Below are 22,821 nucleotides of genomic sequence, written 5' to 3'. Positions count from 1 at the left end.
CCAGTTATTTCCTACGTAGGAAAGAATTCACTGTGTCCACAGAGTGATCTGGTCTATGCCCTTGGCTCCTGGGAGGTGATCTCCGGGCTTCTGGAATATCCTGCAGGGGCTGTGTTTGCCTCAGGGCCCTGGCCACTGGACAATGTGATTTATGGGGAGAGCTTTGGGGTCTCCTGGAGGAACTGATGATGAGAGGTATTAGCTGGACCTCTGGGAGGTGCTGGAGGCTGAAGTTCAGCTGTCAGAGAGTGAAAGATGGAGCCCCAGTACAAGTTCTGGACACCAAAGGCTCGGTGAACTCCCCTAATTGGTAACATTCTATGCACAGTGCACACCTGGTGACTGGGAAGAGGCAGCGCCATCCAGGACTCCTTGCAGAGAAAATGACCGGAGGCTCCACATCTGGACCCCTTCTGGACTCTGCCCTGTGTGTCTCCTTCCTGGGCCGATTTTCATTTGTGTCCTTCTGCCACCATGAGACTGTAGTCATAAGTAACACTTTCTGGAGTCCTGTGAGTCATTCTTGTGCATCATTGAAACTGCACGGTCACAGGGACCTGACTTTCTAGCCGGCTGGTCTGAAGTGAGAACAGGGCAGTCTTGTGGGGACCATTCTCGCAGACTTTGCAGTTGGCTCGACTCACTGCAATCCCTTTCTCTGAGCTTCAGTTTCCCCAATGAATAATGGCCACTTTATAAGTTTATTGAAAGACCAAATGAGATAATGAACTCACAGGGGTTTCACGATAAGTATAATGTCCCCACTATTCAGTCAAGGAAACTGAGCCTCACCAAGGCAAAGCCACTTGCCCACAGTCACGGTCTGAGGCCAGGGCTGGCTGAATTCAATCACAGCGTGATACTGCCTCCTCGTGACTTGCTAATGCTTTCTGGGAAGGGAAGGACAGTCGTGGGGCCCCTGAGCTAGTGGTCCAGCAACCTGGTAAGGAACTCATGGGACGTCTGGGGGGTAAGTCCCCCACTCCCATCCTGATGGTCCCCACCATACTTCTCTCTTTTCCCCTTCTGTTCCTCTTTCCCTCTAATCTTTTTACTCTGCTGATCACAGTATGTCATTTCTCTTGATCTGTCTGTAAGTTCACTCTTTCCTCCATCATCTCCATTCTGCCTTTGAGCCCATCCAGTGAATATCTGATTTGTCATTCTACTTTGCCGTGCGAAAATTTCCACTTGGTTCTTTTTTCTGTTTCTCTACTAACCTGCAACATTCTCTCCATACCATTCTTTCCAAGAGGATTCACGCCTACTTCTTGGAGCATGGGTGTAAGAACTTCTCTAATGTCTCTGTGTGATCATTCCAATATCTGGGTCATCTTGCAGTGGGTGCCTGCTGATTATATTTCCTCTGACAATTTGCCAGACTTTGCTGGTTCTTTGTGAACCAGGTCATTCTGGAGTGTATCCTGGACATTTTGAATATTATATCATGAGACTCTGGGTCTTGTTTAAATCCTTCTAAATAGGGGCGCCTGGGTGGCTCAATTGATTAAGCGTCCAACTTCAGCTCAGGTCATGATCTCGTGGTTTGTGAGTTTAAGCCCTGCATCAGGCTCTGCAGCCTGCGTCCAATCTTCTGTCTCCCTCTCTCTCTGCCCCTACCCTGCTCCCACTCTCTTTCTCTCTCAAAAATGAAAATAATAAAAAATTATTTTAAAATAAATAAATAAATAAATCCTTCTAAATATATTGGTTTTTCAGTTGCCATCAGGCAACTGACTAGGTTAGGTTCAGACCACATGTTCTAACCCGCCTTCTATATGCTGTTTTTCCAATGTCAGTTAGTTTTCAAGGTCTTTTCAGTGCTATTCCTATCTGTCCCCAAGGGGCCAGCTCCAGACCCGGGTGGTAGTCTACACTTTGTAGTTCGGTTCTCAAAGTCTCCCATGTACTGCTTAGGGTCATATCCACTCACGAGCAGCTCGGGGTGAGCCCAGGAGTTCATATGTAAGTTCATGGGCTTCCTTCTGGGGCTGCCTTCCTCTCTGCAATCTTCCCCACACTCTGGCCCACAGGGGCCCACTTTCATTACCCTCCGTCCAGAAAGCGGAGGCTTTGGTCTCCATGCTCGGCCGCTCGCTTCCTATGACCAGATCTGGGTCTTGGCTGGAGCCAAGCGCCTACCGCCGGGTCCTCCCACACACTGCCAACCCCAGGGCACTTCAGGGAGCACAAGCCGGTCTGGTTCTATGGCTGAGTTGGCACAGCTTTCGTGTCAATCCCTGGCTCGTGGACACTGTACCAGCTGGCAGCTTTGGGGTGACGATGATTAGGTGAGGGAGCTAGGCTAGGGAGACAGCCACAGGCAGCCAGGCCAAGCCGTTAACCTCAAAAGCGCCAGCATTTCAACTCTTACACACTGGAATTATTCAAATGACAGGCATGATTTTCCAAGGGGCTATTTCTGGGGTGGACAAGGTCACATGCTGATTTGCCTTTACTTCCCATCATAGGAATAATTTGCTACATTTTACACAAGAGAAAGTCCAGACTCAGAGGGGTGGAGTCCTCTGCTTGAAGTCACACAGCTGGCTAACAGTGGGGCCAAGATTCAAGTCCAAGTCTGTATAACTCCAGAGTCCGTCCGCTCCTCTATGGCAACATCCGTCATCGTCACCGTCACCATCACATTGGTGTTCACGGAGCACGAACTGTGTACAAGGCACCGTGTAAAGCTTTTTATATGATGTACTGAGGTCGGAAGGGTGTAAGAGGAGGAAACTGAGGTTCGGGAAAGGGACGTCCCTGACCCAAGGTCACATGCACTTGCTACATGGTAAGGGTGTCATGTGAACCAAGCCGTATGTCACCCCGATCCATACTCTGAATGGCTGTGCACCCGTTTCTCTAGGAGGCAGAGCTGCGCCTGGTGCCCAGTCAGTTGGGCAGGGAGAGGAGACAGAGGCTGTGGGGAGGCTGGAGAGGAGGCGTGGCAGAGGTGGGCTGAGGCCAGATGCTGGGGAACATCTGTGGCCCCGAACAAGCCCACAGCATCTCTCCATCTCGAGGGAGTTTCTGGCTCTCGCAGAAAGGCTCTGCCCCTCTCAGACTGGCCTCCTCTCCTGTCCTCGGCTGGAAGCCCTCGGCTTCTCCAATGTCCTGCTTCCCAAACCCCAACACTTTTTCCAGCGGGTCCTCCACTGCCCGATCAGCCCTGAAGTCTTCCCAGGCGCGAAGGTAGCAGCATCGCTCCAGACCTTCTATCTCACCCTCCACCACGCGACCCCGCCCACCTCATCATACCAGCAGATTCAATGAACCAATTTGATGCTAGAGCTGCAGAAAGCCAAGCAATTATGGAAGCAGACCAGGTGCCTTGGAACTCACTCTCGAAGAGAGGCCTGGGAGGCCTCCAAGCAGACAGTGGGGTGAGGAGGGAGGCAGAACACTGTGGGCGAATGCTGCTAACCCAGGCTGTGCAAGAGAATCACCTGGGGAGCCGTGAAACACATACCCCCTTCTCCTTCCCCAAACACAGATGCTCTGACTCATTCAGTTGCTCTGGCCTGGGGCCTGGGCCTCAGGATTTTTTAAAGTCCCAACATAATATATGTAATTTTTTTTTCAAAAAAACTTTTTTACACTTATTTATTTTTGAGAAACAGAGTGAGACAAAGTGTGACCAGGGGAGGGGCAGAGAGAGAAGGAGACACAGAATCTGAAGCAGGCTCCAGGCTCTGAGCAAGCGGTCAGCACAGAGCCTGATGTGGGGCTCGAACCCACGAACCGTGAGGTCATGACTTGAGCCAAAGTCGGACGCTCAACCAACTGAGCCACCCAGGCACCCCAATATATGTATTTTTTTAAGTGTTTATTTTATTTTTGAGAGAGAGATAGAGCACCAGCAGCGGAGGGGCAGACAGAGGGAGACACAGAATCTGAGGCAGGCTCCAGGCTCTGAGCTGTCAGCACAGAGACAAACGCAGGGCTTGAACCCATGAACCGGAGATCATGACTTGAGCCGAAGTCGGACACTTAATCGACTGACCCACCCAGGCGTCCCTATAAAATAAGTTTTCCTTCCCTTTTTGGGTTTTCCACAGAAACTCTGACTTTAAGTTTATCAAGTGGGTAGAAAATATTACTTATTTGTGTGTACTGCCCTACTTTCTTTCAGAAAAGCCTTAAGGTGGACCTAGCTATATAAATATGGTGTCTTCTGAGTAATAATAATAAAAGCTATACTGATGGGGCACTTTCTCTGAGCCAAGCACCATTCTATGCCTTTGTGTACATTATTAACCCAGTTTGGACTTGACAATAATCTGATGTAGGAACCATTATCCCCATTTTACAGATGAGGAAGGTGAGGCAAAAAAGAGGTCAAGGCAAGCGCCAAGATCATAGAACGAACCCCTGGGAATCTGGCTCCAGGGCGTGGCCCCTAACCATGACATTTAGGTCCTTCAAGTGACAATGAAAGGGCAGGGACTTTTCTCAGGAAAACAGTCGGCAAGGGGCCAGCCTCAGCATCCACGTACTACTCTGAACCGCCTGCGTTCTGTGGAGCTCCAGCTGCATTTCTTGTTTTTGTTTTTTAAATTGTCATAAAATATGCGCAACATAAAATTTACACTTACACACTTTTAGGTATTCAGTGCAGTGGCATTGAGATGATTCCGATTGTGGCAGAACCACCGCACTATCCGTCTCCAGAAGCTTTTATCTTCCCAAACTAGAATTCCACACCCGCCAACAAATTAGTCCCCATTCTCCTCCCCCACCCAGCCCCGGTTAAACCTCTATTCTATTTTCTGTCTCTATCGATTTGTCTGCTCTAGGCATCTCATATAAATGGAATTATATAGCATTTGACCTTTCGTATCTGCCTTATTTCACGTAGCAGGATGCGTTCAAGGTTCATCCGCTTTGTAGCACGTCACCATTGCCCTCCTTTGAAGGCTGGATAACAGTCCACTGAAGGGACAGGTCACATTTTGTTTATCCATGCAGCCATCTATTGACGGACACCTGGGCTGCTTCCACCTTCTAGCTACTGGGGATCATATCGCTATGAGCGTGGATACGCCAGTGTCTGTTTTGAGTCCCGTTTTCGATTCTTTTGGGGATATACCCAGAGCGCAATTGCTGGATCACATAGTAATTCTATTTTTAATTTTTTGCAGAGGCACCATCAATCTGCATTTCTATTTTTCCTTCTTTTCTTCCCCCACTTCCAATAATAGCCCACTAACCACAGGGGCCAAATCCACTTTACTTTCCCCGGAAGACCTTTGGGCTGCATGTTTCTCCCCCATGAGTTGAAAAGCCACCCCACACCCCCTTTTTAAACTTCAGCTGCAGAAGTCACCTGATTGAAAACTGCAGAAGAACCCTCATCCCACACAGGAAAGTAACTGCCAAGAAAGCCCCGCCCGCCAGCTAATTACAGGCTTTTACCAGGATTCTCCACAAATGCTCAAAGTGCAGATCAACCTTACTTTGGTTGGGAAGTGTTTGGAAACAAGCTAATAGGTAGGTTTCAGATCTTTAGCCTGGAGGTGACAGCTCTTTCCCCTAGCTGATAAATAAAGCAAGTTAGAACATTCTAGATTTGAATTCAGGACAATTCCTCAATTGCCTAGATAGATACTAGTTCAGTCTGTATTTCTTTTATTATTGCAGCCAGGGCCCTTCATGAAAAATGCCATCCCAGCTGGGATTTCCACTCATAGCTATGGTTCTCAACCCTGACTGCATTGCTTTAAACATCTGGGGTGCTTTAAAAATACAGATACACATATACAGAGAGAGAGCTGAGACCCCAGACTCAGTCCAGTTGGTCAGAGTCTCTGGGAGTGGGGTCTGGCCATTGGTAGCACTTTAAAGCTCCCAGTCGATTCTGAAGTACATACAGCCAGAGTTAAGAATCCCTTAGTGAAGAAGGCAGGGAGACCTGAGATTCTTCCTTCTCTAGAAAGAATATTTTCAATGGGCTTTAAGCTGGCAAGAGGTGCCCTCGAGCTAGGAGCCTGAAACCCCAACATTTATAAATTTTTGAAAAATGTTTATTTGAGAGAGAAAGAGAAAATGAGCAGGGGATGGGCAGAAAGAGAGGGAGACACAGAATCAGAAGCAGGCTCCAGGCTCTGAGCTGTCAGCACAGAACCTGACGGGGCCTCGAACTCATGAACTGTGAGATCATGACCTAAGCCCAAGTCAGATACTCAACCGACTGAGCCACCCAGGCACCCCTCAAAAACCCCAACATTTAAACAAGAGAAGCAGGTCTTCCACAAATGGAGAGCACGGGCCTTGTCTGATAACTGTTACCATAAGTGCAGGGGGGTGACTGAGAGATGTATAGGGGTGGGGGCAGGAGAGCTGCCCCAGTTTGAGGCTTCTGCCCTACGGTGTTCACATACGGGACTCAAGGCTTCAAAACACCTCTGAACGGATGTCAAAACTTTCTGTCCTTCTGGGTATTTTTCTGCTGCAAGGTTCTTACCACATTATCTCAAGCTCTGTCACATGCCCCTGACCTCCCCACACCCTCCCTCGCCCCCCACTATGTGTAATCTCTGCTGTTACTGTATTACACCAGGGGACGGCATATAATGCGATTATAAAAAATAAGGAGCTGGGCCCACTAATATTTGCATTGACCTGGAGGGACTGCTCACATTCGTTTGTTAATGAAACAAAAGCAAGTTTCAGAGTAGTGTCCACAGAACAGTCCCAAAATCTCCATGAGAGCAGGAAGAGCAGGGGCTGTTTTGTTCACTGCTATATTCCCAGCCCTCGGAAACAGTGTCTGGGACAGCGCACGTGCTCAATACATACTTCCTGAATTAATGAATAACTTCTTTTTTTAAAGAAATGTTTATTTATTGATTTTGGCAGGGGGGAGGGGCAGAGAGAGAGAGGGAGAGAGAGAACCCCAAGCAGGCTCTACACTGTCAGCACAGAGCTGGACGCCGGGCTCAAACTCACGAACCCTGAGATCATGACCTGAGCCGTAATCAAGAATCTGACACTAAACCGACTAGCCACCTAGATATCCCTAACGAATAACTTCTTAAAAGAGCTGAATTTTCTGTATGTGGATGATGTTTGTGTGAAGAAGGGAGAAAGTGTGAAATGATGCATACCAGGACGCTCAAGGTGGTGACCGGTGACTTAAGGGAGAAGGGACTAGAAGGGGGATGAAGAAGAGAGTAAAACTGCCTTTTAATAATAATTAACAGGGGCGCCTGGGTGGCTCAGTGGTTTAAGCGTCCGACTTCGGCTCAGGTCATGATCTCACGGTCCATGAGTTCGAGCCCCGCGTCCGGCTCTGTGCTGACAGCTGGGATCCTGGAGCCTGCTTTGGATTCAGTGTCTCCCTCTCTCTCTGCCCCTCCCCCACTCACGCTCTGTCTCTATCAAAAATAAGTAAATGTTAAAAAAATTTTTTTTTAAATAATAATTAACAGTTACTGGAGCACCTGGGGGGCTCAATCGGTTTAGCATCTGACTCTTGATTTCAGCTCAGGTCATGATTTCGAAATCGTGAGTTTGAGCCCCAAGTTGGGCTCTGTGTGGACGAGGTGGCATCTGCTTGGGATTCTCTCTCTCTCTCTCTCTCTCTCTCTCTCTCTCACTCTCTCTCTCTCCCCCTCCCCCATGCACTCTCTCTCAAAATAAATAAATAAACAAAAAATAATAATAGTTAACGGTTACTAAGTGCTTGCTGTGCACTAGACACAGTGTTTAGCAAAGATTATGTCTTGTTCTCATTTAACCCACATAACAATCTTTCAAGACGTCCTTGTGTAGTTACACCCATTTTACACCCTAGTAAGCATATAGCTGTTAGAGCAATAAATGCTCAAATTTTAGAAGAGATGATTAAAGACGCAAAAAAAAAAAGAACGTTCTTTAAAAAAAAAAAGCTATGGATGACCGAGAACTGAAAATAAATCCAGGTAAAACCTAGAGCTATGTTGTCCAACTGATAGCCATCATATCTTGCTCAAGGCCACAAAGCCAAGGCCCAGGCCCTGGCTCCACAGCCCATGCGTTTAAACCCCCTGCTCTTCTGATTCTCTGTCCATTCGCATCTTTTGGTTGTGACGGGCGTGTGCTACTTTTGTCATAAAATCTTAAGTAAAGTAAAATACACAAGTGTCAGGGCTTTCCTTAAGGGCACTCAATGCCCCCTGGGCCCCCTCCTGATCTCCACGTGCAACATTAAGTCCTTTATTTTCAGTAGGGCCTTGGGAATCCATATTCCATGCTTGGATCTTATCTTGGTTCAATAAAGCTCCCACTGCCTGCCCTCTACCATTTAAAGATTCAGGGGAATCACTGTCTTCTGTCTTCACCTGAAACCTTGGGGAGAGTGGGACCCTTGGACAGCAGCCATCGCAGGCTGCAACAGATAGGACTGTCGTGTCTGCTTAGGGCAGGCATCCCCTGAATGGATGCAGACTCTCTGGGTGACAGGCCCTTAGAAAACCCAGAACCAACGTGCCTCGGGGGAGTCCTGGAGCACAGCGCATTTGCAATCTTGGCGATGAGAAGCAATAAGCCCATGCAGAGGAAGCCTCACATGCAACGGCTTTTCAGCCACGGCCTTCTTTCTTGGGAGACCTGCAGCTAAGGGTTTTAGACTAGATCTAAACAGATGAAGCTTCCGACTACTCTGGAGCAGGACTCTTCAGTGTGATGCCAGAACCCCAATGCCAGCACTACCTGCGTGTTTGGGAAAGGCAGACCCCTTCATCTTTGGAGCGAGGGAGACTAGAGCCTGAATCTTGATTCTACCAGTCTGACGCTGGGTGGCTCGCTCAGGTTTTAAGCCTTGGTCTCGGTCCCCAGCCCTGTAAGTCTACAGGGATGATACTGACTTGACAGGGGGAATCATGATGAGTATTAGCGATAATATAAGTGAAGCCCCTCCTATGACGAGGACACAGGAGATAAAAACCATTACTTCTATTGGTTCTATGCTGCGGTAGCCAGCTTCCAAAATGGCTCCCAATGATCCCTAACTTCCAGTATTCACACCCTCCTGTAATCCCCTTCCCCTAGAAGGTGAGCTGGACCCACTGGGTCGCTTTTACTGAACAGAATATGGCAAAAGGGACGGGACATCATTTCTAAGGTTAGGTTAACAATAAGACTCTGGCTTCCATCTTGCTCCCTCACGTGCCTGCTCTGATGGAAGCCATCTGTCATGCTGTGAGTTACCCCACGGAGAAGCCCACGTGATGAGAAACACAAGAAGGTCACTGGCTGACATCCAGGAAGGAACTGAAGCCTCCAATCCCATGCATCTCCACTGCAAGAAACGGAATCCTGCCAACCATTGACTATGTGCATAAGCTTAAAAACAGATCCTCCCCCAGATGAGCATTAAGATGAGACTGCAGCCCCAGCCAATACCTTGAGTGCAGCCTTGTGAGATAACCTCAGCCAGGAGCACCGAGCAACGCTATGCCTGGGTTCCTGAGCCATAGGAACTATGAGCTTAATAAATGTTCACTGTTTTAAGTCACTAAATTCGTTTTGCAGCAATAGATAACTAATACACCCTGAAAACAACCGATTAAATTCAACCAGAGTGGCACATGGAGCCTCTACTTAAACACCATGTCCTCTGGGAAGGCTTTCAAAATCCTCCTGAGTTAGGTGACCCCATTTCCTCATGTTTCCCTATTAGACTATAAGCTACTGGAATGATCATGCCACCAAAACTAACATAGTGAGCACTCATTACTATTTCCAGGTTGTAAGTCCCTTAGTCTTCACGACAAACCTATGAAGCAAGTACTATTATTGCCCATTTCATAGGTGAAGAAACTGAGGCTCAGAGGGGCCAAGCTACTTGCCCAAGTCTTCAGTAATTATGTGAAAGCGCCAGGAAACCTGGCTCCAAAGTTTACATTTGTAATAATCATGCTGTACAGTTTTATGGATCTTGCCCAAGTTCGCAAGTGGTAAATGAATTCAAACCCAGGTAGCTGAATACCAGACATGAAGTTCTTAAAGACTGTCCTCTCTACATACCTTCTGTTTTTAGGACAATAAGTGGAATAGCCTCACCTGGAGATCATCAGGATCTGGAACACAACGTACCTGTAAACACTAAGCTGGCATTTTCCAGTTCTTCTTGGGGAACTTTGAAGCTGAAGGATTCATTGTAGAAAGGATCAATTGTTCCTCTTAAGAAGGATGTCTTCTTTGTTTTCACAAGCTTGAGTCCATGCACCAGCTGGATTTTCACAAACGGGTCTGGGAATCGGACACAGCATTATAGAATGTTGGAGCTCATGAAACTCAATCCTTCCATCCAACTTGCCATCTATCTGATAACCCAACCACCTACCCATCCTTTTGTCACTCTTTATCCCCATCAATCCATTTATCTTTCCATCCATCAGTCCAGGTATCCACCCCTCCTTTTGTTCATCCATCTTCCCATCCATCCGTCCATTATCCATTCCTCTCTCTTCCCCATCCAGCTGCTTATCTGCTCATCCTCTTCTCTCTTCCTCCAGCCATCCAAGATTTATTGAGCTCCTTCCATGTGTCAAGCATTGTATGCATTTAACAGATGAAGAAACTGAAGACTCGAGATAGGAAATGATCTACTTAAGATCAGACTAGTGGGAGAAGAGTCAGACCCAGAGTCTGCCCTCATTTTTCTGCCCCAAGAAACCCATTACCTTGTCAGTGAGCCCATAGCACATACGTAGGAGTATCAGAATAGTGACTATCATTCTTAGATCACTTTCTAGTTTACAAAGAGATTTGCGTACCTTATCTAATATTTGTTGAAACAATCCAGTGAGATGGGTACTATTATTATCTCAATTTTTCAGATGGAGAAATTGAGGCTTATGGAGGTTAAATAACCTCTTCAAGGTCACATCATTTGTAAGCAGTAGAATTAGGACTTGGTTCAGGCAGTTTGACTTTGGAACGCTTAATCATTTTATCATACTGACTTTCCCATGGTGATGAGTCTGAAACTCTCCAGCCTTAATACCATCCCCTCCAATGGCCCCTTCAAAACCTCTATTTTTATAATGTGGTTTTTGAGAATGCAAGTTGTCTTCTAAATGCAGCTGTCACCTTATAGCAAAAGTGAGTTATTTTAGCTACTGTACTTAGAGGAGACAGTAGTTCCTCCACTGAGCTGAAGAGGTCCCAGAGACCCTGGCTACTTTCATGATAATATCCTTTGCTGTCAAGGGAGAAGCTACATACAGATGGAATGGAATCTGTTCCATTTCATTAAAAGTCATGCTTGAATTGGTTTGCTATACAGTCAGACACTTTAAATACAACAGTCTTTTCAGAGCTCGGATTTAAAAAGATTCACAGTCTACTTGAAATGAGCTAGGGAAAAAAACCTCAGGGTGTACCCCACACACCCAGAGACCAGAAGGTGTGGTCAGTGCACACTACCGCCACCTGGAGCATAGCATCTGCATTGCAGGCATAGCATCTGGATAGGCAAGTAACTTCCTTGGGGCTGCGTGTATACAAAGAGCATGCAGAGGTCAGTAGTTATCACACGTGGTCTCAGTCAAATCCCCGGTTCAAATGGGTTACTGAGATGGCATCATTTACCTGCCTCATCCTAAGAGACATCTGATTCTTTATTTTTCCTCTTGGTCTAACATCCTAGTTCTAAAAGCTATTTGTTTACCCTCACAGAGTCTTCTTAATAGTCTCAGGAATGCAGGAAAAAAAAAATCAAGTCCCCATGTCAAACAAACAAAGGTGCTACGTTAAGGAAAGGGGGAAGGAAGGGTCACACTGTACCTGAACCTTGGCTCACATCTGTCTGAAGAAGTTGCTTGGCTCGAATGACGTCAACGTTCAGTCTCCCAGCACTTGGGAGATAATTCAGCGACAGAAGCAGCTCCCCCAGCTCTACCTCATTCTGCAGAGAAAAGAAATGGTTGGGAAGTTGCTTTTTTCTTGTATCCCTTTTTGTACCTATCTTGCAGGAAAGTGATTCCAGCAGCTTATGAATGGGTTTCTGTGGGTGGATCGTTTGACACTGGGTGCTTCTTTCTTGGGCTTCTCTTAGCCTCTGCCCTCAATCATCCCACCTATCTCAGAAAGTTCTTTCTTTTCTTAAAATACTTAGCAGTAGTAACAACAAAGCACTGATAATGATAATAAATACATGCTACATATCAAGTACCGTGCTAAGCATTTTCTGTGGAATAAGTAGTTCAATCTTCACAATGAGTCTGTAACATGTTACTATTAACTTTCATTTAATAGATGAGGAAACTGAGGAACAGGATAGTGAAACCCCACGTTCAAGGCCACACAGCTAGAAAATGGCAGCACTGGTGTTTGGACCCAGGGAGGCTGATTCCAGACACTCTGACCACTGTGCTTTTCTGCCTCCCAACAGAAGTGGGAGCACCTATGTGGGCAAGAAATCTGTTCTCAACCTGGAGTCCACAACAGAGCCCTGGCTTCTAGCCTCACTATGGCAACACTCAGCCAGTGACATCCCTTGTTAAAAAATACCCATTCCGGGGCACCTGGGTGGCTCAGTCGGTTGGGCGACCAACTTCAGCTCAGGTCATGATCTCGCAGTCCGTGAGTTCAAGCCCCGCGTCAGGCTCTGTGCTGACAGCTCAGAGCCTGGAGCCTGTTTCAGATTCTGTGTCTCCCTCTCTCTCTGACCCTCCCTCATTCATGCTCTGTCTCTCTCTGTCTCAAAAATAAATAAATGTTAAAAAAAACATTTTTTTTAAATACCCATTCCTTTGATGTCAACACTACCATGCTTGTGAGAAATTCACCCAGAGCCTGATTCCACGCTTCCAAAAGTACCTGGAAAACAGGAGGCCCCACTTCTCTGTCCCATTAAAAAAAAAAAAAAAAAAAATATATATATATATATATATGTATGTTATTGTAAAAACTTGCAACCATATACAGATTTACACAGGCCCGTGTAATGAATCTCTATATACCCACCACCCAGTGGTAACAACGATCAACATTTTGCTAAAGGATGTTTCATCGTGTCTTAGTCTGTACTTGTCTTTGTTCATACAACAAAATACCATAGATTGGGTGGCTTATAAACCACAAAAACTTCTCACAGTCCTGAAAGTTAGGAGTTCAAGATCAGGGTGCTGGCACGGTTGGGTGAGGGCCATCTTCTGGGTCACAGGGTTCTTGTTGTGCCGTCACATGGTAGAAGGGACTGGGGAGCAATGTGGGCCCCTAATCCCATTCAAGGGGGCTCCACCTTCATAACCTAATTACCTCCCAAGGGCCCTATCTTGCAACAGCATCACATTGGACGTTAGGATTCCAGCATATAAATTTTGGGAGGACACAAGCATTCAGAGCATAACACATCTATACACCGACTTGCAAAAAATTTTAGCTGAAAGTTTTAAACCATGTCCCAGACATGATGTCATTTTACCTGTATATCCTTCAGAGTGTATCTCTAAATGACAAGAACATTAAAATAAATATTTTTAGTATGGGAAATTTCCAATCATATTCAAAAGAAAGCAAAAAAGTATAAGGAAACTCCTCATGTCCACCATCACTCAGATTCAACAATTATCTTGATTGACTTATACTCTCATTCAACTCCCCATATCATTCTGAAGTAATTCCCAAACATCATATTATCTTATCTATAATATTTTAGTATATATCTCTAAAAGATCAGATTGATCTATTTATCCATCCACGTAACCATCCATGAGCTAGCCATCCTCCATCTATTTATTCATCCATCCATCTTTCAGCCATCCATCATCCATCTATCCTTCTTTTATCACTCTGTCCATCCATCTGCCCACCCATAATCTCTATCCCTTTCCGTTATCAGTCATTCCAGCAAATTTACGTCAAGCGGCAGCTCTGGAACATAGTTTGGCACATGGTAGATACTCAATAAACATGTACTGACTGCATCCACAGTCAAGCCAAAAGATTTCTGGGCTGAGTGAGTTAGTCCCCAAACAAGAAGTAACCTCACACATTACCTCAGAGGTTACAAACTGTCAGTCTATAGATAGATGCATTTCATTTGGCCCACATCAAGTTGAAACATAATAAGTTGCTAATTATTATAAAAATCAAGAATCAAGACATCACACTTTCAAAAAAAGTTCTGGATTTCTTGCCTTTCTTGAACAATGAAGGTCCGGCAAGGCTGGGCTCCACATCCCCACCTCATAACATCTGGCCACAGTGCAGCCCACCCTCCCCACCCCCGGATGGGACCTGCCTGCTTCATTTCACTACGTCCCCATCTATCCTTCACTGCTTTACAGGCAAGCTTGCAGGTTTTTAAAGACAAGAATGGCCAACTCAGTGTGCTGATTCATCAGGGAAGTTCAGACAACCCCTATACACAGCTGTAAGGGGTTTCCCCCTTGTTCTTTAAGGCCTGGAAGACGCAGTATCCTCAGAGCCTGACTCTGCAGACATATTTATCCTGAGGCGAGAAATGCAGAGAATTCCCCAGGGAGAAGCATTCATATCCTTGTAGACTTACAGCAAAGACTTCCCTGGTTCTACAACTAACCAGCTGCTCAACTCATGATACAGCTCTCCAGGTAGGGATCATAACATGTACTTCAGCCCACTGAGCTGGTGAAAAATAAATTCAACACATCTAATGTCATCGAGGGTAATTCATTTAAAGATAGGCCCAACCAAGGGACAAAACTGTATGGCAGGAAATCAGCCTACAGAGATAGACCAGTGGTTCTCATATGGGGACAATGTTGCCCCCCCTAACTCCCTCAGGGACATTTTCCACTGTCTAAAGACATTTTGGGTTGTCACAACTGAGGTGGGGGACGCTAGGGAAGCTAGTGGGTAGAGGTCAGGGATGCTGCTCAACATCCTGCAGTGTACAAGACCGCCCCCTCCGCCCCCCAAAACAAAGAATGGTCCAGCCCGAAATGGCAACAGTGCTCAGACTGAGACATGGGTTAGAAGACAGAAAGGGGGACAAATGTCCCTTTTAGGATAGCAAAAGAAGGAAATATCCATCGACTCCATAGTTCCATTTCCAGGAATTACCCCATCAATGTACCTCACTGTGTGTCAAGATGTGCACACAAGGTCTCTGACCCTCCCCCATTCATGCTCTGTCTCCCTCTGTCTCAAAAATAAATAAATGTCAAAAAAAAATTAAATTAAAAAAAAAATGGGGCGCCTGGGTGGCTCAGTCGGTTAAGCGGCCAACTTCGGCTCAGGTCATGATCTCGCGGTCCGTGAGTTCGAGCCCAGCCCCGCGTCGGGCTCTGTGCTGACAGCTCAGAGCCTGGAGCCTGTTTCAGATTCTGTGTCTCCCTCTCTCTCTGACCCTCCCTCATTCATGCTCTGTCTCTCTCTGTCTCAAAAATAAATAAACGTTAAAAAAAATTAAAAAAAAAAAAGATGTGCACACAAGGATAATAAATACAGTATCATGACCTTGATAGATTGATTGTGGGCCATGCCATGCAAGGAGTGGGGAACAACATAGTCCCTGCCTCCATGAACATACACTGTGGTTGGACAGAGAGAGAGTAAACAGACTAAAAAAGACACAAATGGGGGCACCTTGGTTGGTTAAGCATCTGACTCTTGGTTTTGGCTCAGGTCATGATCGTGAGTTTGAGCCCCATGCTGTCATTGCAGAGCCTGCTTGGGATTCTCTCCCCCTCTCTGTCCCTCCCCCACTCGCACACTCTCTCAAAGTAAATACATAAACTTAAAAGAAAAAAAAAAGTCACAAATGAGGTGATTTCAGATAATGCTGAATACGAGGGGTGCCTGCGTGGCTCAGTCAGTTAAGCATCCGACTTCGGCTCAGGTCATGATCTCATGATTCGTGGGTTCAAGCCCCGCATTGGGCTCTGTGCTGACAGCTCAGAGCCTGGAGACTGCTTCGGATTCTGTGTCTCCCTCTCTCTGTGCTCCTCCCCACTCACTCTCTCTGACTCTCTCTCTCAAAAATAAACAGTAAAAAATTAAAGAAAGAAATTTTTAATTAAAAAAAAAAGAAAAATTCAGCAGGCTAGGGAGATGAGGGACGTTTCTGGGGCGCGGGAAATACTCTGTATCTTGATTATAGTGGCAGTTACACGCATGCATTTGCCAAAAATCAACAAGCTACGTATTTAAAATGTATGTATTTATCGTATGTAAATTATACCTTAATAAAGTTGATTAAAAGGGGAGATATGAAATAACCAAACAGGGAAGAATATTATTAGCATTTGTCAGACCTCGGACATGGTTACCTGGGTATTTGTTTTATTCTTTTAAGTTAGAAATATTTCATTTTTTTTTTTTAAACGTTTATTTATTTTTGGAACAGAGAGAGACAGAGCATGAACGGGCGAGGGGCAGAGAGAGAGGGAGACACAGAATCGGAAACAGGCTCCAGGCTCTGAGCCATCAGCCCAGAGCCCGACGCGGGGCTCGAACTCACAGAGTGCGAGATTGTGACCTGGCTGAAGTCGGACGCTTAACCGACTGCGCCACCCAGGCGCCCCAGAAATATTTCATTTAAAAACATAACACAAACATTTAAAAAGCAAGCACGAAATCCTAGGCAGGGTAAGAGAATGGTGACTGGTGGGGCACATGTGGGGGCCGTCACGTCAGCCAGGGTGCTCAGGCAAGGCCTCTGTGAGGTGAGGTTTGAGGAAGGCCTAATGGAAGTGAGGTGGAGAGGGGGACACACCAGGCAGAGGGGTGGGAAGAGGGAGAGACGCAGGAAGAGAATGAAGGCCAGAGTGGCTGGAGCGAGCTAAGAGGTGGATTCTAGAAAGATCCATGGAAGCTAAAGAAAGCTGCCCAGAGGCTGACCTGTTGGAGTACGTCCACCCCAGAGGTCCTTACAGGAGATGGAAAAAGGAGCAAGGCCAGCTACAGGGCTCTCAGCACCTAAGGGGCCCTCAAGCCCTTTCCAGAGTGAAGAGTCACTCTTTTCCTCTCCGGGGGCCACTGACCAACCTTCAACAAGGCAGCTGCTAGTGTCATCCTCTATCTTCCGCTTTCTAAGAAAATTGTTTTTCATGTCAAAAAAAAAAAAAAAGCTCTTTTATTCCTCTTTCTCCTTGAAGGTTATGAGCAGCTGCTCTCTCCAGCTCTCCCCCACCCTCCCCTCCAACACACACCTATCAAGGTTTTCACGCTGTATTTTTCCAAGGGAAGTGGTCCCATTGATCCACTACTCCTTCTCTCTGCCTCACCTTGGGAGTGATCAATTTGCAAGACAGTTGTCTCAAATTCAGGGAACAGTTGGCAGAAATAAAAAAGAGGGGGGCGCCTGGGTGGCGCAGTCGGTTAAGCGTCCGACTTCAACCAGGTCACGATCTTGCGGTCTGTGAGTTCAAGCCCCGCGTCGGGCTCTGGGCTGATGGCTCAGAGCCTGGAGCCTGTTTCCGATTCTGTGTCTCCCTCTCTCTCTGCCCCTCACCTGTTCATGCTCTGTCTCTCTCTGTCCCAAAAATAAATAAACGAAAAAGTATATATATTATTAAAAAAAAAAAGAAATAAAAAAGAGGGATAGTTGAGCAATATCCAAGGGTTCACTGATTTAATTAACACTTATTCTACAGTTACTCAGTCCTAGGCACCGGGACATCGTGATCATGATAATTACGGCAAACCTGTATTGCGAAATCACCCTGGGGCAGGCACTGACTCTGGCTCATTTCTGCCCCTCAACAGCTCTGGAGGTTCCCATGTTACAGAGGAAAGAATCTGGGCTCAGAGAAGCTGAGTGATGTGCTCAAGATCACATTATAAATAAGGACAGGAGGCAAGCTCAGCCCACTCATTAACTCTTATAAAATGTGGCTGGTAACAAAAGTACAATGCCACTAACAATTCGGTTTATGGGTGGGGAGCAGGAAAAATACAAAAACAAATCAAAATTCCAGTGGCCTCACACTCACTGGGTTGGCTAGAAAAACAACAACAACAACCAGAAAATAACAAGTGTTGATGCAGATGTGGAGAAATTGGAAGCCTGGGTGCTGCTGGTGGGAATATAAAATGGTGTCGCCACTGTGCTACTTGCCTGGCTCTTCCTCAAAAGGATAAACCTAGAGTTACCACATGACCCAGCAATTCTTCTTGGTATTTCCATTCTCCCAAGAGAACAGAAAAACTTGTACGTGAATGTTAATGGTTGCACTATTCACAATAGCCAAAAGGTGGAAGTGGGCCAAATGTCCACCAATGGATGAATGGATGAACAAAATGTAGCATAACCATTGGACAGAAAGTTATAAAAGGGAATGAAGTAGTGATACATGCTACAATATTTTGTAGTTGAACCCTGGAAACATTATGGTAGCTGAAAGAAGCCAGATACAAAATCACTTATGGTATGATTCTATTTCTGAGACATCCAGAACAGGTAAATCTAGACTGACAGAGAGCAAATTGGTGGTTGCTAGGATCTGTAGGAGACAGGCTGGGGGCTAGCAGGACAGATATGGGGAGTGACTCCTTAGTGGGCATGGGTCTCCTCTGGAATGATGAAAATATTCTGGAACTAGAGAGAGGTGATGGTTACACAACACTGAGAACGTACTAAATGCCACTGAGCTGTATACACTTTAAAATGGTTAGATTGAGTGGCACCTGGGTGGCTTAGTTCGTTAAGCGACCATCTCTTGATTTCGGCTCAGGTTGTGATCTCGTGGTCACGGGATCAAGCCCTGCATCGGGCTCTGTGCTGAGTGAAGCCTGCTTGGGATTCCCCCTCTCCCTCTGCTGTCTCTAAATAAATAAATAATCTTGAAAACAAAAGTTTAGATTGATATTATGTAAATTTTACCTCAGTGAAAACAAATTATGGGTCCTAAGTGTTAATGAGCCACATAAACCTGACCTAGTGCAAGACATAGTAAAGTACAACCCATTCTTGGGAGGGGCATAGTCAGGGAAGGCTTCCCAGAGGAGGCATTCAAGTTAAGTATTTTTTTTAATGTTTTATTATTTATTTTTGAGAGAGAGAGAGAGAGACAGAGCATGAGTGGGGGAGGGGCAGAGAGAGAGGGAGACACAGAATCTGAAGCAGGCTCTAGGCTCTGGGCTGTCAGCACAGGCACAGAGCCTGACATGGGGCTCGAACCCACGAATCGTGAGATCACAACCTGAGCCAGAGTCGGATGCTTGACCGACTGAGCCACCCAGGTGTGCCCCTTGAGTTAAGTCTTTCTTTAAAAAAATTTTTTTTTCTTAACATTTATTTATTTTTGAGACAGAGAGAGACAGAGCATAAACAGGGGAGGGGCAGAGAGAGAGGGAGACACAGAATCTGAAACAGGCTCCAGGCTCTGAGCTGTCAGCACAGAGCCCGACTCGGGGCTCGAATTCACGGACCGTGAGATCATGACCTGAGCCGAAGTCGGACGCTTAACCGACCAAGCCACCCAGGCGCCCCACGAGTTAAGTCTTTCAAGATAAGTAGGATGGGGGCGCCTGCCTGGCCCAGTCGGTGGAGCACGAAACTCTTGATCTTGGGATTGTGAGTTTCAAGCCTGCCATTGGGTGTGGAGGTTACTTAAAAAAAAAAAAAAAGAGGGGCGCCCGGGTGGCTCAGTAGGTTAAGTGTTGGACTCCTGATTTTGGCTCAGGTCATGTTCTCACAGTTTACGAGATCAAGCCCCGAGCTGGGCTCTGCACTGAGCAGGGAGCCTGCCTGGGATTCTCTCTCTCTGCCCTCCCCAGCTCATGCTGTCTCTCTCTCTCTCTGTCTCAAAATAAATAAACTTAAAAAGGTAAGTAGGACGTATTAACTAACTGTATCATGGTAATCACTTCAAAATATATGTGTACCAAATCATGACATTGTACACCTTCAACTTACATATTATTATATGTCACCTATATCTCAATAAAACTAGGACAAAAAAGATAGGTAGGATTTTGCCCAGGAAATATTTCAGGGAAGGACACTCCATGCAGATGGACCTGAGTAACAGAACCGTGCACTGCAGTCCCACTACCCTTTGCTGTTCTGGTCCTGAAGTTGTTGATTTCAAAAGATAAAGTCCCAAGTACCTTGCTATTAACAGTAAAGCAGGCAAAGATGGTTACTAATTTGGATTTCTAAATAAATTAATGAGGATTCTCTTCACAAATAACATCACCCCCACTTATTTGTACTCTTGGTTTTTATATTTTCCTTTGCTTTTTAAATGGGGAAGATGATGCTGGCTTCACCCTCAGGCAGAACAGGTATGTGCTGTGGATATCCCCAACCTCCATTTCAAGTAAAAAAAAGAGAGGGGCGCCTGGGTGGCTCAGTCGGGTAAGCGTCTGATGTCGGCTGAGGTCATGATCTCACGGTCTGTGGGTTCGAGTCCCGCGCTGGGCTCTGTGCTGACAGCTCGGAGCCTGGAGCCTGCTTCGGATTCTGTGTCTCCCTCTCTCTCTGATCTCCCCTGCTCACACTCTGTCTTTCTCTCAAAAATAAATAAAAAAACATATAAAAATTTAAAAAAGAGAGAGAAAGACATTTTGGGGCAAGAATTTAATATTTGATATTCAGAAATAATTCTGAAGTAATCACTGTGGAGAAAGTCAACCATTGCTGTTCTCTTGAGTGACTTATGATGACAGGTCCCATAATTTTCAGGGCTTGGGATCTCAAGGTTGTATCTCAGCCCAGCCCCCAAGAAAGTGGAGGGTTCTCACTAAACTCAGGGCCTTTGTTCCAGAATGTGTGACACATCTGAACAATAACATCCACTCAGACATCAAAAACTACGGCTCTAAACAATCTGAAGGCAAAAATGTCCCTGGAGGATTCCTGAAGACAGCATCTTCCTTGTCCCTCCTCCCTAGAAATATCCGATGCTAAATTTGAAAGCTGACCGGCGGCCAGATGGTAAGGAACTTAGATTACAGAACAGAAAAAGCAGGACCATCTAGCTCAATAACTCCCCAACCTGCCCCACCCTCCCTGGAAGAATCATAGAATTTGTGGTGATCTTTGTGGACACCTATGAAGTATTGGCCCCTGAAACTTACATCAACCTGGGGCAATTTTTCCCTCCCTCACACCTCTAGGGACATTTGGCAATGTCTGGAGAGATTTTTTGTTGTCACAAATTGGGAGGGGGTTGCTACTGACGTGTGGGGGGTTGAGGCCAGGGATGCTGTTAAAAATCCTAAAAAGTGCAGGATACCTCCACCCCAACCCCCCAACAAAGAATAATCTGGCCCAAAATATCAACAGTACTGAAATATTAACTAATATTCTCTTCATATCCATGATTCTAGCCTGGACAAATGTTAATACCAACCAAAGACTGAATTTTTCTCCAATAGATATGACGAGAGTCTATTCACTACCTCAGCTAAGCTTGTCTTGAGTCTTCTTCTCCAGATTGAAGGAGGCCAAAGTACCAGCTGGAAGCCACATATCAAGTACAATTTCTATCCTTCTGCTTCCTCTTTGAGCCTTTCTTCTTTGCTGTAAGCAGAAACCCAAGCACCCGACACAAAACCCAGGAAGTGGGCTCAGCCTCCCCAGGAAGAACGGATTGCTTATTCTGGGAGATTGCTTATTCTCCAACGCTATGATGTCTCCCTTCTCCCACCCAAATTTAGTCAGATAAGGTTGGCATGTCAGAGCTGGATAATTTGGTCCAACACTCTGGTTTAGAAAAGAAAACAGAACCGGGCCATTCTCTTGCTTCCCTAATTAACACCCTCCATCCACCGCTCTTAGAATGAAATCCAAAGTCCTTAGCCTAATCTAGGGGTGCCTGGCTGGCTCAGTCAGAAGAGCATGTGACTCTTGATCACATGGGTCATGGGTTTGAACCCCACCTTGGGTAGAGAGATTACTTAAATAAATAAACTTTAAAACAACAACAATAACAAGTCCTTCGCCTCATCTACAACAAGATTTGTCAACCTCGGTACTATCTGGGGCTACATCATTCTGTCTTGTGGGGGCAGTCCTGTGCACTGTAGGATGTTTAACAGCATCCCTGGTCTCCATCTACTCCATGCCAGTAGCATACCACCCCCAAGTGTGACAATCCCAAATGTCTCTCTACATCACCAAACATCCTCTGAGGGCAAAACCCCCCAAATGGGAACCAATGCTCTGCCAGGATCTAAATAATTTGACCCCAGCCTACACCTCAGACCTCACCCGCCAGCCCCATCTGCCTTCTTTCTATTCCTTGAAAACAAGACCATTCCTGCCGCAGGGTCTTTGCACCTGCTATTGCCTCAGCTTGGGAACATCAACTCAAACATCACCGCCTCAACCACGCTTTCCAAGACCACCCAGCTGAAAATAGTCCCCGAGCCTCCCTCCCTCTCAATTGCTTGTTTTCAGCACCTACTTTATTTCTGATTAAGGCACTTTGTCCTTATCTGATATTTTCTGGTTCTCCATGGAGGCAAGGACATTATCCATCCATTATCCACAACTACATTCACAACACACGGTGGAACTTCAATCCAGATGACCATGAGAACGAGCTATGCAGCCCTGACGTGGAGGCCTGCTACCACTACATCACGGTCCAGAGAGGGGGCCCCATGTCTGTTGCCTGCCCCCCGACCTCAAGAGAAGTGAAGCAGAGTTGGCAGACAAAAGCCAGGGGACAGGTGCCATTTCTACCTTTTCTCATTTTAACGCAATGTCACAAATAAACAGGCCTGGTTTCCTTTTTTAAGAGTCCGATGAGCTGAATTTGGTTGAGCCACGTGGGGTGGGCTTGGGAGGATGGAAATAGACCATCTGTAAATTACTCAAAAGAATCCAGAAGCCATCCACTCCGCAACCCCCCAGCAGCCGGCTTGTACAAATGCTGCTCCGTTCTCTGC

General features: G+C 46.1%; 1 protein-coding gene across 2 annotated transcripts in view; it reads right to left on the bottom strand.

Annotated features, from left to right (window-relative positions):
- The window catches only part of SYT17 (synaptotagmin 17), an 83,619-nt gene that overhangs the window by 22,774 nt on the left and 38,024 nt on the right, over positions 1-22,821 (bottom strand). For both annotated transcript variants that reach the window (XM_040458938.1, XM_040458937.1), the window contains exons 6-7: positions 11,776-11,896; positions 10,081-10,236 (exon numbers count right to left, since the gene is read on the bottom strand). In XM_040458938.1, coding sequence (XP_040314872.1) covers positions 10,081-10,236; positions 11,776-11,896 — 277 coding nt within the window. The remainder of the gene's footprint in view (positions 1-10,080; positions 10,237-11,775; positions 11,897-22,821) is intronic.

Source organism: Herpailurus yagouaroundi, unplaced genomic scaffold (genome assembly GCF_014898765.1).
Source record: "Herpailurus yagouaroundi ecotype Mexico unplaced genomic scaffold, PumYag 222, whole genome shotgun sequence".
NCBI lineage: Eukaryota > Metazoa > Chordata > Mammalia > Carnivora > Felidae > Herpailurus > Herpailurus yagouaroundi.
This window is presented reverse-complemented; position numbering and strand designations above follow the sequence as displayed.